The following is a 17,430-nucleotide window of genomic DNA, read 5'->3' on the forward strand; positions in this document are numbered from 1 at the left end:
GATTTGGTTAATTGAAGCCCTATATCAGCTTCCCAAGATATCATAAATTTGTGTCTATTAAATTTGCTGTTATTAAAAAAATCTATAAAACATTGTGGTTGATCTTTGTCTTATTTGGAACTCCAAGTACAGTTTTTCTAAGTTCTTAGATTCCATTTGGTTGTTCCTCAACCACCCTTGATTTTGAATGAAAAGTTTTACCTGTAAATATAGGAATATATCTCCTGAAGATAATTGATAAATTTTCTGTAATTCTGCAAAGGGTATTATTTCCCCATTATCAATAAGCTGCCCAAACCTTATTAACCCCTGATGCGCCCTTCTTGTAAATACTCCCCCTTCTCTACCTGCTTGAATAGCTGAAGAAGAAAAGGGTACATTATTTCCACAAAAAGATCTTCATATCTTATACCAAAGCTCCAACAAGTGGGAGACAAATGGATTTTTAATACTTCTCCTTTGTAATAAGGTTTTCAAATGGGATGCCCAGATTAAATGACACAAAGGAAAATTCAGAGAGCTAGCTTGTTTTTATTAATACTCCTGGTTTATCAGGAAAGTATTACCAATCAAATATTTGTTTAATTTGAGCTACCCAATAATACCACGTTATATTAGGCATTCATCTTCCCTCCCCACTCAGGTCCTTGCCACATTAAGGATCTAGACAATCTTGGGGATTCCTTGCCCCACACAAATCTAGATAAATCTTGTTGAAATAACTCTAGTCGTTTTTGGAATCAATAGAGGTAAAGTTTGAAAAAGAAAGCATAAGGGGATAATACATTCATTTTAAGCCCTGTTGCCCCCCATGATAGCCATAAAGTTCTCCATTTACTTAAATCATATCTAATATTATTCCATAAAACTTCATAGTTACTTGAATATAACAATGACAAATTTCTAGTAATTTGAACACCAAGTTATCTTATCAATTAAATGGAAAGCTTTTATGAAGTTCTTCCTCAACCCGAGGGGAGGTTGTAATTCCTATAATTTCTGATTTATTATAATTGATTTTAAATCCCACCACTTTACTATAAAGTTGTAATTTTCTCATAATTTCTGGTAGGGTCCACTGGGGTTGCTGCACATAGAACAAAATATCATCAGCAAAAAGTGCCATTTTATGATGTAAAGAACCATATTGAAAACCCTATGAGTTATCTCTTGTACATTGAGCAAAAAGTACTATTGAAAAGGCAAACAAGAGAGGTGAGAGTAGGCAACCTTGCCTGGTCACCCTCTGAAAGACTTGGGAGTTATGATTGACAAGTCGAGGAAGCCGTCCACTCAATGTGCGGCGGCGGCGAAAAGGGCAAACAGAATGCTAGGAATGATAAAGAAGGGGATCATGAACAGATCGGAGAAGGTTATCGTGCCGCTGTACCGGGCCATGGTACGCCCTCACCTGGAGTATTGCGTCCAGCACTGGTCACCGTACATGAAGAAAGACGTGGTACTACTTGAAAGGGTCCAGAGAAGAGCGACTAAGAAGGTTAAGAGGCCGGAGGAATTGCCGTACAGTGAAAGATTAGAGAAACTGGGCCTTTTCTCCCTTGAACAGAGGAGATTGAGAGGGGACATGATCAAAACATTCAAGGTACTGAAGAGAATAGACTTAGTAAATAAGGACAGGTTGTTTACCCTCTCCAAGGTAGGGAGAACGAGAGGGCACTCTAAAATTGAAAGGGGATAGATTCCGTACGAACGTAAGGAAGTTCTTCACCCAGAGAGTGGTAGAAAACTGGAAAGCTCTTCCGGAGTCTGTCATAGGGGAAAACACCCTCCAGGGATTCAAGACAAAGTTAGACAAGTTCATAATGAACAAGTACGTACGCTGGTAGGACTAGTCTCAGTTAGGGTGCTGGTCTTTGATCAGAGGGCTGCCACATGAGCGGACTGCTGGGCATGATGGACCACTGGTCTGAGCCAGCAGCGGTAATTCTTATGTTCTTATGAATTTCAAACAAACTAGAATAACCACCATTTACCTTGACTTGTGCAGCTGGAGAGTCATACAATTTATGAATCCAGGTACATAATCCCATCCCCACTCCCACCTTCTGCAATACCTGCCATAAAAAAAACCAGAGGACCCTATCAAATGCCTTCTCTGGGTCAGTTGATGATAGGAAAAAAGGAATATCTGACTCCTGAGATCTCCACATTATAATCAGAGTCTAGAGATATTGTCCCCTACCTGCCACTTTATAACAAACCCGGATTGATCAATATGTATTAATTTGGGGAGGACTAAAGTTTTCATCAGCTATCACTTTGGCTATTAACTTTAATCTACATTTAAAAGGAAAATAGAACGGTATGAGGAAAATGATGCTGGATCTTTTCCAGGTGTGGTTTCAGTATAACTGAGATACCCGCTTCCCTCATGCTTGGTGGCAATAAGTTTCCCCCCAGCAATCCATTACCAACTCGAACCAACAAAGGACCCACCAAGTTACCAAAACATTTATGAAAACAAGGAGAAAAGCCATCTAGGCCTGGAGAACTATTCAATTGTAAAGTTTTTATAACCTTTAGAATTTCTTGTATTGTTATAAGGAGGTCTGATTTAATTTTTTCTTCCTTGGTAAGCTTTGGTAATTTAATCCGATCTAAATATGTTTTTATTTGTTCCTGTCCCCCCCCCCCAATTCAGATTCAGTATATAGATTCTTATAAAACATTTGAAATGCTTTTCGAATCTTATCGTCTTCATAAATCAATTCATCATTAGGCCCTTTAATTTTCTGTATTACCTGATTTTTCTTTTCTTTTCCCCCTTAAATATCTAGCTAGCCAAATGTTGTTTGGCCCTTGCCTTTTGATACTGTAGTCAGACCTCCTGCAAGGCACTCAATTCTGCCCAAACTTGCTTTAATTTTAGACAAATAGATTTAGAGGGGAAACACTTATGTTGATGTTCTAAGTTTTTCCCTCTCTTTTTCCTAGAACCCTATTTTATAAGATGGCCCCTCAAGACCACTTTTAAAGCATCCCATAGGAGACTATCAGTAACTTCCCCTTTGTCATTATCATCTAAATATTTAAACAAAACATCTTTAAGATCATCACATATTACTTGATCTCCCAAGAGATAATCATTTAATTTCCAAAAACGAGTTGATGATACACTGTCTTGAAACTCTGTCAAAATCCTAATAGGTGAATGATCAGAAATCTGTATTGGGGCTATGATGGTAACTTTAAATGAACTCCAAGATTGCCTAGAATGCCAAAGTCGATCTATTAGAGTATATGTCTACCTTGCATGAGAATAATGCGTGTAATCTCAGCTTAAAGGAAGGTGTAAACGCCAAACATCAATCAATTCAAGATCTTTAACCAATTTCAATAAGGCTTTTCTGTGTGTTCGGTTGTGTTCTCCCTTCCCTTTAGAATGATCTAAGTTGAGGTTTGGGTTTGGTACAATATTGAAATCACCCCCTAAAAATATTGTGCCTTTCACAAAGGTATTCTGATATCTGTTCTATGATTTGTTAATTTCTTGGAGAGGGGTAGAAAGAAGAGGTGTTTTTCTTGATCAACAAAATAAAATTAAGAACTTGGCTGAGTATGCCTCCTAAAACACCATACCTTATCATGAAATCGAGGGAGTGGTTCCTATGAGCATTTGGGCACGTAACAGGAGGCTTAGTTTTGGAAACAAGGAAGAGTGTCAGGTTCAAGATCCTGGTCCAAGCTAAATATAAGCCATTTCATAATGTGTGGTGTAGCCTAATATTGTCAGCAGGAAACTCTGAATAGGAAGAGCCAATGTGAAGGCTTTAGGGAATATGATATACTAAACAGGTGGGCAGGCTATGTATAAACTTGGTGGCACAGGGTTGCAGTCTGAAAATATTTACCTCATGAAGATGTGTTGTCAAAGACTGAAGATGCTGTTCCAGTATTCAGCATGTAAGAATGAATTTGTATATCTCCTTGTTTTCTATAGGTCTGTCCTATTTTTAAAATGGACTTCTTTTCCTTTAAATATTTTGTATTTGTAAACCACTTGGACCTGTCATAAGAACAAGCGGTATAACAAGTTATTAATAAAAATAAACTACTAGTAGACTAAACAGTACAAAACAAAAACAGGCAGAAAAATATATTTTATAAATATTCTTAAGGGAATATTCCCCGTGGGCCAGTCTTAAATGAAGGCACATATGTGAAAACTTCAGGGGGTAAAATTTGTTGGAGAGACTTCAGTACTGGAGAACTGCTCTAGGTAACAAAGGAAGTTCAACCCAAGATGATATCTCAAACGTGGTATTGATGAAACTCATGCCTAAATGAGTCCGCTCTGTACATCCATAATGTCCTTTGTGATTTAATGCAAGCTAAATGTATCCAAATATATACAAAGTGCTCTTTTTGAGATGGGTCCACTCAATGATATACGAACAGTCTATGCGTCAACCCTGCTTGAAAAATCATATAAGGTGACCATGAATTTCAAAAATTCACAATCGATGAAGAACAAAAAAATCCCCCAAAACTTGTCTGAATCAAAAAGGAATTGTAGTGACTGCCCAACAGAGCTCTGTTTCGATCCTTCTTCAAGGGCAGAAATGGATTCACACTTTTCATGAGTACAACGATGGCATCTATGAATAAAGCGCTCCAAAAGTTCATAATGAAGGCTGCTTCATTGAACAGACGCAATTGTTGATTTCACTACAAACACCAGTGCTTTTTTTATTACATTTGAGAAGCAGCCTTCATCCCTGAGCCGTCTTTCTTCCAAGTTGAAAAACCCTAGCTGCTTTAGCTTTTCCTCATAGGGAAGTAGTCCCAACCCTTTTATAATTTTTGTCACCCTTCTCTGTACCTGCTATATCTTTTTGAGATATGGTAACCAGAATTGCACACAGTATTTGAGGTGCGGCTGTACTATAGAGCAATACAAGGGCATTTATAACATTTTCATCTTTGTTTTCCATTCCTTTCTTGATAATTCCTAACATTCTACTTGCTTTCCAAACGCACGCTTGCTTTTTTTTTTTTTTTTTTAACTTCCTGTAATACAAAATCTCTTCTCCACCATGGAGGAGAGTAAGAATTTGTGGTATTAGCATGCACTTCAGCTCTTTAGTGCAAGAAGCCAAACTCCAGAGGAATAGGAGGCTGTGGCAGCAGTAGCAGTAGAAGCAAGCTGCAGTTGAGTGCCACTGGCAGAGGATAGCCGCTTTTACCAGAGAATGAGCTTGGCACACTTGCAGCCGCTAAGCAACCTACTAAAGATTCGCTAGAGCAGATGAAGGAGGAGGAGGAAGGGCTGCATCTGTACTGCCAAAAACGCTGGCAGTGTCCCAACTCTTATTCAGGGTTAGGTTTAAACATGTTACCCAAAAAAGAAAACTTAAGTTTTGTTTTGTTTTCCCCTAGAGCTCCTTATCCCTTCATTCCCTGCTGGGACAGGCTGTATTAGCCATAATGGCAGCTTGCAGACCAGCACCTGCAGCCTACAGACCTGTAAAAAAACACATTGTTGGCCTAGTTTTTAGAATTAGTGCAAATTTTTTAAGCTAGCTTTGCTTTTTACCTCATTAAAATTAACTTACTGTGATAGGCAATAAGTGCTCCCTCCATTTTTCTTCCGCAGCTATTTACTTCAAAATGATTCAAACTTCCTTACCGGAGCCTCAGTGATATCACCTGAAGCAACTCAAAACTTCATCACTGCTTAGGTTTTACATGCCAAATTATCATGGACTCTCCTAATTTGATTTTCATATATCTCCCCAACCCCTTTTTAAAAAAATAATAATAATAATAAAAATAAATAAATTATATGTATATATGTATATGTGTGTGTATATATTATATATATATATATATATATATATATATATATATATGTATGTATATGTATAAATAATTTTTTTTTTTTTTTTTTAAAAAAGGGGGGATATATGAAAATCAAATTAGGAGAGTCCATTTTATATATATATATATACATACACATATACATACATACAGTGGTACCTCGGTTTACGAGTGCACCGGTTTGCGAGTGTTTTGCAAGACGAGCAAAACATTTGCAAAATCAGTGCCTCGGAAACCGAGCATGGCTCGATTTACGAGCACCCCCCCCCCCCTGCGATCCGGCACTCCCCCTGCCTCGAACCGGAACCCCCCCCGCCACGATCCGACCCCCCCAACACGATTGGGCACCCCCGACATAATCCGACCTGACACGATTGGGCACCCCCCCGACACGATCCGACATCCCCCCTGACACAATTGGGCACCCCCACCGCTTCTTACCCTCATCTGGGCACTCTTGATCGGCCTCCTCGTCTGCTGGGCCTTGAGCATCTGAGCATGCTCAAGGCCTGCCGGTTCGAGGAAGGGGGGGTGCCAGATCGCAGGGGGGGTGCCTGATCGCAGGGGGAGGCCTTCGAGGGGAGCAATGCCGGTTCTCAAGGGGGGGGAACGCATCAAAGCGAGTTTCCATTATTTCCTATGGGGAAACGCTTTGGTAAACGAGCATTTTGGATTACGAGCATGCTCTTGGAACGGATTTTCATATTTTCATAGTTTAAATAATTTAAAATATTTTGTTACTTTAAAGCTTTTACATCAACGCTTCAATGAAATAAATCAAACTTATCTTCAAAGTAAATCTGAGTCATGTGAAGGGCATTCCACTGGCATGGTTTCATTGCTGTTTAAAGGCTTGCCCCCTTCATATTTGAATGTGTTTCAAATAATCAGTATTTTAAACAGTTTTAAATTAAAATCTTAAAACTACTTTTTCACTACTGTGCTGACATCTCCTAACCTTCCCGCTTATCAGAGATGATGGCAGCATGTATAGGAGAACTTTTATCTTTCAAATCTAAGTCGGCTGATCTCTAAGCCTATCGCAGAGATTCTACACTAAACGAGCATCCACTCTATTTCAGCATTCAGCCCCCTCAAGACTACTATATTTAGTCTATAAATTCAGCTCTGCTCTTTATAATTTAAATACCTCTTATAGTTTCCCACCCTACTACAACCTAATCTATAATCCTCCATCTCAAGTCAGATATTTGATGACTCCTTTCCATCCACTGTAGGACTTAAGACCATTTTCCCACCCACCTAGGACTTATGACAGAATCAATGACTAAAGAAATACATGGATCTTGTCAATTCTTAGCACACTAAAGTCTCTGCTGGTTCCCCACCCCCTTCCCCAAATAGAAAGTCTGCATTGGAGGAACAGGACTAGCAGAAGCTTCAGTGTGCTTCATTGGTGTTAGCTTTGCCACTGTCCTGAATGGACAAATGGGGTCATGACAGTACAGCAGTCCGCTCAATTGATAGTTGAAGAAGGGGAGATCAATGCTGTGTAACATATGGGATGCTAGGCCCCTAGAAAGATGGGAATAGGGACACAATGGGCGATAAGGAGACAGAGGAAAAACATTGGCTATTTAAGAGGAATAAAAAGACAAAGGGGAGATGCTGGACAGGGGGGAGATAAGGTGAAGGAGAGCTGGAGACTCACAGAGGGCCACTCTACTTCCATTCAGCTGATGTCTCCTCTTAGGCATGCCTTGTTATTGAGGTCTTCCATATCCCAACATCTGATACAACAAACTGCTTCCATTCCAATGCCTCTTCCAGTAGTGACATCATCTCTCCAGGAGGAGATCCAAGTTTTATTTAAAATTTGATATACTGTTTAAAATGTCTAAGCGGTGTACAAAGTCATGAAAAGATAAAATCAAGTGGGGAGGGGACATAATTGGACAACAACGGACTTAAATGACATATATTGAAACAAGGGGAATAGGGGAGAAACACAACTGGCGATAGGAGAGAGAGACAATAAAGGTCAATACAGTAGGAGGGGCTATGCTCAGTAGGAAAGAGAATGGGAAATTTTACTAGTCTATTTGATACCTTTTATCGAAGGAAAGGAATGCTTATATACGTGAATCGTTCTACAAACTGAAGGTCTCGGAGTTTAAAGACAAAGGATCAGAGTGTCCATGTATAATCTTGAAAACTATGCAGGCACATTTAAACTGAACTCTCAATTGAAAAGAAAGCCAATGTAAACACCTCAGTAAAGGTGACACATGTTAAAGTTTGTTTTTCCAAAGATCAGCCTTGTGGCAGTATTATGAATTAGCTGGAGTTTTTTCTCGTTACTTTTATTTAAACCTGTGTAAATGGAATTACAATAATCTAGTTGCGGCAGAATAATGGACTGGACCAATACTGCAAAATGACATTGGTAAAATAAGTGACGGAACGCTTTTCAGTGTGCGTAAGCTGAAAAAACTTTATCCCAGGACAAACAGGCAGCATATTCTCTACATGTGGGTGATGTCACAATGGAGCCCCCTAGCGGACGTTTTCGCAAGCAGACTTGCTTGAAGACCTTCAAGCTTGCGATTGGCCCGCACATGCGTGCATGCCCCTCCCGCCCAGTCTAGGGCATGCGTCTCCTCAGCGTGACCTCAGTTCTCTGTTTTCCGTGGAGCCAGAAGGACTGCTTCCTTGCTTTGCGCGATATCGTTGTCCCTCTTGCACCGCAACTTGTTTGGTTAGTTTCTTTTGAGTCGCTGTGCTCGCGTCTGTGTTTTTCTTCTTTTTATTTGTTTTTCGGTTCGTACCTTTTTGACCTGGTTCCCGGTCTTACTCTGGCTGCCTGGCCTCACGGGGCCGCGGCCCTATTTTCTTCTTATGGCCCGGCCTCGTTCCGGGTTTAAAAACTGTACTAAGTGCAACTGGCTTATCTCCATCACCGATCCTCATCATTGGTGTGTGGAGTGCCTGGATGCAGAGCACCGTGCTGAGTCGTGTCCCTGTTGTGCGACTTTGCAACCGCGGGCTTTTCGTAGGAGGGTGGCCAAGATTCTCCAACTCTTTGGCCCAATGGATCCTGCGGGACAGGCCTCGAGCTCGGCCTCGGTGCCCTCGTTAGGTGCCTCGGCCTCAAAGTCCTCTTTGGCCTCGAAGGCTCCGGCCCTCGGCTCCTCCTGCTACTCCGGCCTCAGGTAAGTCTCCTCTTTCCTCCTCAGGTGTGCCGGCAAAGAAGCCTACCTAGGAGTCTTATGTCAGTGCAGCCTCATTGGTGTCTTCGAGACATCACTCTAAACGTGCCTCCTCATGTAGGGAATACTCTTCCTCGAGGTCGGCCCCGAAGGAGCGCACTGCTGCACCTAAGACCCAACCAACTTTGGTCTCGGTGCCTATGTTGGAGGACATGCTTAAGGCTATACTTACCACGCAGCTTTTCTCGGTGGTGAGCCAACTGGTCCCGACTTCGACACCTCTGACCTCGGTCTCGACCCAGTCTCGTTCTGACCAACTTGAGCGTCCCTTCATATCTCGAAGCCATGCCCGCAAGACTCGCCAGGTTCCCTCGAGTGATTCTTCATCCCCTGAGTCACTTGTGACTTTTCAGGGGTCCAGGCCAGGGGCCCATTTTTCCCCCGCTGCTATGTCGCGGCTTGCCCCTCCTAAAAAGCCCCGGTCTTCTCCTTCGGGGCAGGTCTCCAACCATGAAACCTTCCAGGCACATGCTTGTCCTCGAGTTGGATTCTAGTGTGTGTTCCCCATCGAGGCGGCTGACAGCCTCTAAGGGGTCTTCTTCAAAACCAGTGGAGGAATTTTCCTTTGCCCCATCTTCTCCGAGGCTTCGCCAGCTGTTTCTTCAGATCCCAGGGTCTTCCCCGGTCCATCTTGCACGGGGTAGTTCCTAAACGCCCCCCCAAACACTTTAGTCGAGCCTCTTCGGTCTCCCATTCACGGGACTCTGAGGCACCAGCTTACTATTCGAGGGAAATTTCTCCCTCTTTCTCGGCTGTCCCCAGATCTTGCTTTGGGGTCTCCTCAGGAGGATGTGTCTTCTTCTCGAAACTCCTCGTTTACTCGTTTCATCTCTGACGGGTAGGGCCTTGAACATGGACCTCCAGTCTGAGTCCCGTTATACCCAGGAATACCTGGCGGAAATGGGTGTTGATCATCCGCCCCATGAGGCGCTACGATTACCATTGCACTAGGTTCTCCAGCAGACTTTTCTCCGGAACCTGGAGACCCCATATGCGGTCACAGCCATTCCCTCTAAGTTGGAGTCACGTTACCGGACGATCCCGGTTAAGGGGTTTGAAAGTTCTCAGCTTTCTCACCAATCCTTGGTGGTTGAGTCTTCCTTGAAGAAGTCTAACCCCTCGAAGGTTTACGCTGCTGTCCCTCTGGGTAGGGAGGGCCGTATGATGGACAAATTTGGTTTCCGTCTATCAAAATTCAATGATGGCGAATCGTGTCTTCAACTATAATGTTATCTTCACGTCCTACCTCCGGTTCTGTGTGGATGCCCGCTGCTCGGTCTGGGAAGCTGTGCCGGATTCTCGACGTCAGGAGTTTAGTCTCCTTGAGGAGACCCTCTCCCAGCTCCGCCTTTATATGTTTCAGGCGACCTACGACGCCTTCGAGTTGTCATCGAGGGTCACGGCCTTTGCGATCGCCATGCATCGCCTCGCTTGGCTCCGGATTGCGGATATGGATCCGAATCTAAAGGATCGTCTTGCCAATCTCCCATGTGTGGGTCATGAGCTCTTCGATGATTCCATCGAAGCGGCCACCAAGCGCCTCTCGGACCATGAACGGTCCTTCGCCTCCCTGGTGAAACTGAAACCGAAGGCCCTCCGGCTCGGCAATACAAAATTCCTTTCCGGAGGTTCCCACAGAAATCTATTCCTGCCTTCTCTCGGCCTCCTTCGAAGCGGCCGTAGCAACAGTAGCGGCGTCAAACTAAGGCCTAGCCGCCGGCTCTGGCGAAGACTGGGCCGTCTTTTTAACAATTCCGGTCTGAGCCTTCAGGCTCCCTTCCTCCTGGAGCCTTCCCCCCCTTCCCATCAGGGGTCGTCTCCATCATTTCTATGCCCAGTCTTACCACCGACAGTTGGGTGCTTTCTATCATCCGGGAAGGGTACTCCCTTCACTTCAGTCACGTACCCCTGGACCTGCCTCCAAGAGAGTTTCCTTCTGCTCAGCTTCAGTTGCCTCTTCTTCTGCAGGAAACTCAGGCCCTTCTTCACCTTCGGGCGATTGAGGAGGTTCCCCTGGACCAGTGGAACACCGGATTTTATTCCCAGTACTTTCTAGTACCCAAGAAGATGGGGGATCTGCGTCCAATCCTGGACCTCCATGCTCTGAACAAGTTTCTGGTCAGGGAACGGTTCAGAATGCTCACCCTTCCTATGTTGTACCCCCTCTTGGACTAGGGGGACTGGCTGTGCTCGCTGGACCTCAGAGAGGCGTACACGCACATTCCGATACACCCGGCCTCTCGCCGGTAACTGAGATTCTGGGTGGGGGATCTCCATCTCCAGTATAGTGTTTTTCCCTTCGGCCTGGCGGCCTTGCCAAGGGTCTTCACAAAATGTCTAGTTGTGGTTGCTGTGGTCCTGCGTCTCCAAGGCCTGCAGGTGTTTCCCTACCTCGACAACTGGTTGATCAAGGCATCCTCTCGCCACGAAGTGCTGCGAGCGACGAATCAAACCATCTTGCTCCTTCAGAGCTTCGGTTTCAAAGTGAACTTTCCCAAGTCTCAGCACTGCCCGTCTCAGTCTCTGGAATTTATCGGAGCGGTCCTGGATGCGGCTCGTCTATGCTCCTTCTTGCCTCGGCAGGAGGCCCTTGTTCGCTTATGCCGGAGGGTAGCCCATCTGTCCCCGGCCCCGGCTTGGCTCATGATGGTCCTCTTAGGTCACATGGCCTCCACAGTTCATGTGACTCCTTTTCACCTCCATATTCCTCAATGGACTCTAGTGTCCCAATGGAACCAGGATTGGGATCTTGTCTCTCGACTCATTGTCGTGACTCCTTTGTTGAAGCAGTCTCTCCGTTGGTGGATGCTCTCTTCCAATCTTTCCAGAGGTTTTCTGTTTCATGCTCCTCCTCCGCAGAAGGTTCTCATGATGGATTCGTCGACCTATGCTTGAGGGGCTCATCTGGAAGGTTTTCACACTCAGGGTCTTTGGTCCAGTGCCGACCACCTTTATCACATCAATCTACTGGAACTTCGAGCGATTTTCCTCGCCCTGGAAGCTTTTTGTCACCTGCTTCGCAACCGAGTCGTGCTGGTCCGCACAGACAACCAGGTCGCCATGTATTATATCAACAAACAGGGGGGAACGGGGTCCCGGTCCCTGCACCAGGAGGCGATGCGGCTCTGGGATTGGGCCATCCTCCGCAACATATTCCTTCGAGCGGTCTACATTCAGGACCAGCACAATTGTCTGGTGGACAAGTTGATTCGTCTCCTGCAGCCTCACGAATGGTCCATCCATTCCTTGACCCTGCGTCAGGTGTTTGTCATTGGGGAACTCTGGACGTCGATCTGTTCGCGTCCCCCCTCAATCACAAGTTCCCGCTTCTGCTCCAGGGTTTACACCCCTCTCAGACTCGAGGCGGATGCTTTCCTGCTGGATTGGACGAACCTGTTTCTGTATGTGTTCCTTCCATTCCCTCTGATTCTGAAAACTCTCATCAGACTCAAGTCCTCGCATCCACCATGATTCTGATAGCTCCTTGGTGGCCCTGGCAGCTGTGGTTCTCCCTTCTTTTGCAACTCAGTTCCAGGGAGCCTCTTCTTCTGCCTGTTTTTCCTTCTCTGCTTACACAGAGTCGAGGTTCTCTTCTTCGTCCCGACCTACAGTCTCTGCACTTGACGGCTTGGTTCTTCGAGACTTAATGCCTTCATTCCAGTTCTCACAACCTGTGCTGGAGGCATCTCAGAAGGAGTCTACTGCTTCCTGGTGTGCTACTTGACAGCAAGAGCCGCTGTCTGCCCCCTTATCTGCTGTCCTGGATTATCTTTTACACTTGTCTGGCGCTGGACTCAAGTCCTCTTCAGTTCGAATCCACCTCAGTGCCATTGCTGCTTTTCATCAGCCAATTGACAGGAAGCCTATCTCTGTTCATCCTGTGGTTTCCTGCTTCAGGAAAAGCCTTTTCTACATTTATCCACCTTTTAAACCTCCTCCTGTGGTTTGGGATCTTAACGTGGTCCTTGCTCAATTGATGAAACCCCCATTCGAACCGCTTGCGCGGACTCACTTGAAGTATCTTACTTGGAAGGTTGTGTTTCTTATTGCTTTTCACTTCTGCCCGTCAGGTCAGTGAGCTTCAAGCCTTGGTTGCGGATCCACCTTTCACTGTCTTCCATCATGTTAAGGTGGATCTCCGTATCCATCCTAAGTTCTTGCCTATGGTTGTTTCTGAGTTTCATATCAACCAATCCATCGTTCTTCCTGTGTTTTTTTCCGAAGCCCCATTCTCACCCTGGAGAAGTGGCTCTGCATTCTCTTGATTGTAAGCGTGTGCTGGCCTTCTACTTGAAGCGCTCTGCTCCTCAGCTGTTCCTCTCTTTCGATCCTAATCGCTTGGGTCGCTCTGTTTCTAAGTGGACCATTTCTAACTGGTTGGCCGCTTGTATCTCTTTCTGTTACGCTCAGGCTGGTCTCTCCCTGCCGGGTTGTGTCACAGGCCACAAGGTCAGAGCGATGGCGGCGTCTGTTGCTTTCCTCCGCTTGACTCCGATTGAGGAAATCTGTAAGGCTGCTACTTGATCCTCGGTTCATACGTTTATCTCGCACTACTGTCTGGATGCTTTTTCCAGGTGTGATGGCCATTCGGCCAGTCAGTTTTGCAAAATCTGTTCTCCTAATTTGCCAACTCTCCCTCTATCCCATTCTGGTTAGCTTGAAGGTCTCCCACATGTAGAGAATATGCTGCCTGCTTGTCCTGGGATAAAGCACAGTTACTTACCGTAACAGGTGTTATCCAGGGACAGCAGGCAGATATTCTCGCAACCCACCCACCTCCCCATGGTTGGCTTCTTTGCTTGCTATCTGATCTGAGGCCACACTGTATGCCCTAGACCAGGCGGGAGGGGCACGCACGCATGCACGGGCCAATCTCAAGCTTGAAGGTCTTCAAGCAAGTCTGCTTGCGAAAACGTCCGCTAGGGGGCTCCGTCGGTGACGTCACCCACATGTAGAGAATATCTGCCTGTTGTCCCTGGATAACACCTGTTACGGTAAGTAACTGCTTTATGAGATGAGTTACTTGACAATGGAAAGAGGAATCTAACAAGACTGCCAACACTCTAGAACAGTGTTTTTCAAACTTTTTACACCCGTGTACCGGCAAAAATAAAATAATTATTTTGTGGACCGGCAAACTACTAGGACTCAAATTAAAAAACCCCGTTTCCGCCCCATCTCTGCGAGCTCAGTCACCTCAGTAACTATAGAAAACTAGACAAATATAGTGCAAAATATAGACAGCAGATATAAATTCTCAAAACTGACACGTTTTGATCACTAAATTGAAAATAAAATCATTTTTCTTACCTTTGCTGTCTGGTGATTTCATGAGTCTCTTGTTGCGTTTCCTTCTGTCTGTGTATCCTTTCTTTCATTTCTTTCTTTCTGCACTCGGGCCCAAGAATTGTCCTTTTCTATTCCCTCCCTCTTTCCTTCCTATGTCCTTAGTGCCCCTTCCTGTCTTTAGTGCCCCCGGTGCCTCCTTCCCATGTCCTTAGTGCCCTGTCTTTAGTGCCCCCAGTGCCTCCTTCCCATGTCTTTAGTGCCCCCAGTGCTTCCTTCCCATGTCTTTAGTGCCCCCAATGCCTCCTTCCCATGTCCTTAATGCCCCCAGTGCCTCCTTCCCATGTCCCTCTCACTGCCTTCCACACTTTGTCCCACCCCCGAAGCCAGCCTGTCTACCTCCCTCTCTCCCTGGCCAAAGCCAGCCTGCCTGCCTCCTTCCCTCCCTGCCGTGCAAAAAAAAAAAAGCCTCCCTCCTTCCTTTCCCCTGCTCTTACCGCCCTGCTGCTGCTGCTAAAGCCAACAGGAAGTCTTCTTTCCGATGTCAATTCTGACGTCGGAGAGGACGTTTTGGGCCAGGCAGGCAGAATTGATGTTGGAAAGAAGACTTCCTGTCGGCTTTAGCAGCAGCAGGGCGGTAAAAGCAGGGGACCGGGAGAAAGGAAGGAGGGAGGCTTTTTTTTTTTTGCGCGACAGGTAGGGACAGGAAATGATCGCCTAGCCCGTTGTTCCCGAGCACAACGGGACAGGAGGTCTGAAAACGGTCACCTTAATCTTGCCGGCCCTGCACAGACCAGCAGAAATTTCCTGAGGACCAGCAGTTGAAGAACAGTGCTCTAGAAGAGGACTCAATTGGCAAAAGACGACATCTGAATTAAGAATAACTTTTTCTTTTTTTTTTTTTTTAAAGATCTTTTTTTATAAGGGAACGCTTTCCTTTTATCCAATCATTTTATTCAGCCATACCTTTTGTTCTTGCCCTAATTGTTTCTTTCCTTTTCAACATTGTAGTTCTCCCTTCTTATCCTGTTGTTCAAGTTAGTTTGTCATGTCTACTATCCTTAAATGTATTGGTTATTGTAAAGCTACCCCTATTTTTAAGCTGTAAACTGCCTAGAAACTATAGGTGATTTAGCAAATTTTAAATAAACTTGTACACAGGGAGAGGTGAGGAGAGAGATGGTAGGGAGAAGGAGGGAAAAAGAAAAGACTGGAGGGGAGGAAAAAAATGCAGGAAAGATATGGCAAAGGGGGTTGAGACTCTGGAAGGATTGAGAGGAGATGGGAGAATTAAGATGGGAAGAAAAAGGGAGCTCTGGAGAGAGGCAGGAAAGAGGGGACATTCTCAGGGCCACTTTTAAGTGCTTATAAGGCCCTGGGCCTGCCTTTCTCCCCTCACCGCCAACCAAAGCAGCAGCAGCACCCAGCACAGGTTTCTTAACCACCTGGCAGACCTACTGTGTCCTCTAGAAGAAAATAATCTCTTTATAGGAATGGGATTGACAGAACCCTCAGTCGCATGGCCTATACCAGGTGTGGGCAATCATGGTCCTTGAGGGCCACAGCCCAGTTGGGTTTTCAAGATTTTCACAATGGATATGCATGAGATTGATTTGCATACAGTGGAAGCAGTCCATGTAAATTAGTCTCATGCATATTCTTTGTGGAAATCTTGAAAAACCCGACTTGCTTGTGGCCCTCAAGGACCGTGATTGCCCATCCCTGGCTTAGATAGCGGCTCCATGTCTTTAATGCTGATTTTGTTTTTGCTTTAGGATGAGGGGGTGGGGCAAAGAAATAGTTGCACTAGGGGAGGGGAAGGAAGATGTAGGACAAAATTTTGCCCTATGCTCAGGGTTGCCTTTATCTATCAGGCCCCCAGTTAAGCTGGGCAATAGTCAGCTGCCTTTTGTCCATAGGTAAGAGTCCCTGGAGATGCTGGATATCCTAGATGACAAATCTTGATTGTGATGGATGTTATGGTCCCACTCCTACAGTTCAAATCCTGTAAAGTATTGCGTCACTCAAGTGCTATAGCAAGTACACTTTGAAGCAAGCAGTTTGTGTTTATAAAGATTCTTGCTTTTTAAGAGCGCAGCTTCTAATATTTTCCTTGTTTTTGTTTTACAGGGTTTTGGTTGGTCTGGACTATCATCATCATCCTCAGTTGCTGTTGTGTTTGCCACCATCGGCGTGCCAAGCACCGTCTTCAGGCGCAGCAGCGTCAGCATGAGATTAACTTGATTGCTTACCGAGAAGCCCATAATTATTCATCGCTGCCATTTTATTTTAGTACGTGTTCCATAAGTATCTCTTTCAAATAGCAACTTTAGCATGTCTCCAATTGAAAAGTCAGGAAATGAAGAGTTTTAAAGAGGAGAAAGGTTAATAGGGAACATTTACCAGACAAATGCAGAATAAGTAGGACTTGAGAATAAAAGAGTAAAAGTGAGGAGGGAGAGTTGAGCGCACAAGGCATTTGAACTTAAAAAAGAAATGTGGTAATTTTATAACTTAGATTTAATAAATTGTAGTAGCAGATTTAGGTTCTAGTAAAGTGCCTATTGGAAGACTATTCTATATTTGATAAGAAATCTGAATTGTGATTACTGCACTTTATTATGTGGGGATGGATAATTTGTAAATCCATTCGTTGAGCTTCTGATGTAACTTAAGTGGATTAAGTTATTATTTGATTGCGATGTAACTGAAGGCATTTTGTAACTGTATGTCCACTAACTAAACTAAACTAAAACTTAACCTTATATACCAGGTCTTCAACCAAAGGAAGCTCGATGCTGTTAACAATAAATTAAAAAAAATAAAGTAAACTGAAATACAAGAATTAGTTTTCGAAATGTTTGGCGAATAAAAAAGTTTTTAGAAGTTTTACGGAAGAGTTGGAAGGAACTGGGACACCTCAAAATTAGGGGAAGTTCATTCCATAGTTGGGGAAATTTAAATGCCAGAGAGCTGCTAAAATTCTTAACTCCTTGAACTCCTTTTCTAGAAGGAAGAGAAAGTTCAAATCGATGAATGCCTCTCGCATATGAAAATCTATAAACATTCCATA

At 44.4% G+C, this 17,430-nt stretch overlaps 1 protein-coding gene across 2 annotated transcripts in view; it reads left to right on the forward strand.

Moving 5' to 3' along the window:
- Nucleotides 1–17,430, forward strand: part of WBP1L (WW domain binding protein 1 like) — a 94,042-nt gene that overhangs the window by 66,766 nt on the left and 9,846 nt on the right. For both annotated transcript variants that reach the window (XM_033941108.1, XM_033941109.1), the window contains exon 3: nt 16,488–16,649. In XM_033941108.1, coding sequence (XP_033796999.1) covers nt 16,488–16,649 — 162 coding nt within the window. The remainder of the gene's footprint in view (nt 1–16,487; nt 16,650–17,430) is intronic.

The sequence above is a fragment of the Geotrypetes seraphini genome, chromosome 4, assembly GCF_902459505.1.
Source record: "Geotrypetes seraphini chromosome 4, aGeoSer1.1, whole genome shotgun sequence".
Lineage (NCBI taxonomy): Eukaryota > Metazoa > Chordata > Amphibia > Gymnophiona > Dermophiidae > Geotrypetes > Geotrypetes seraphini.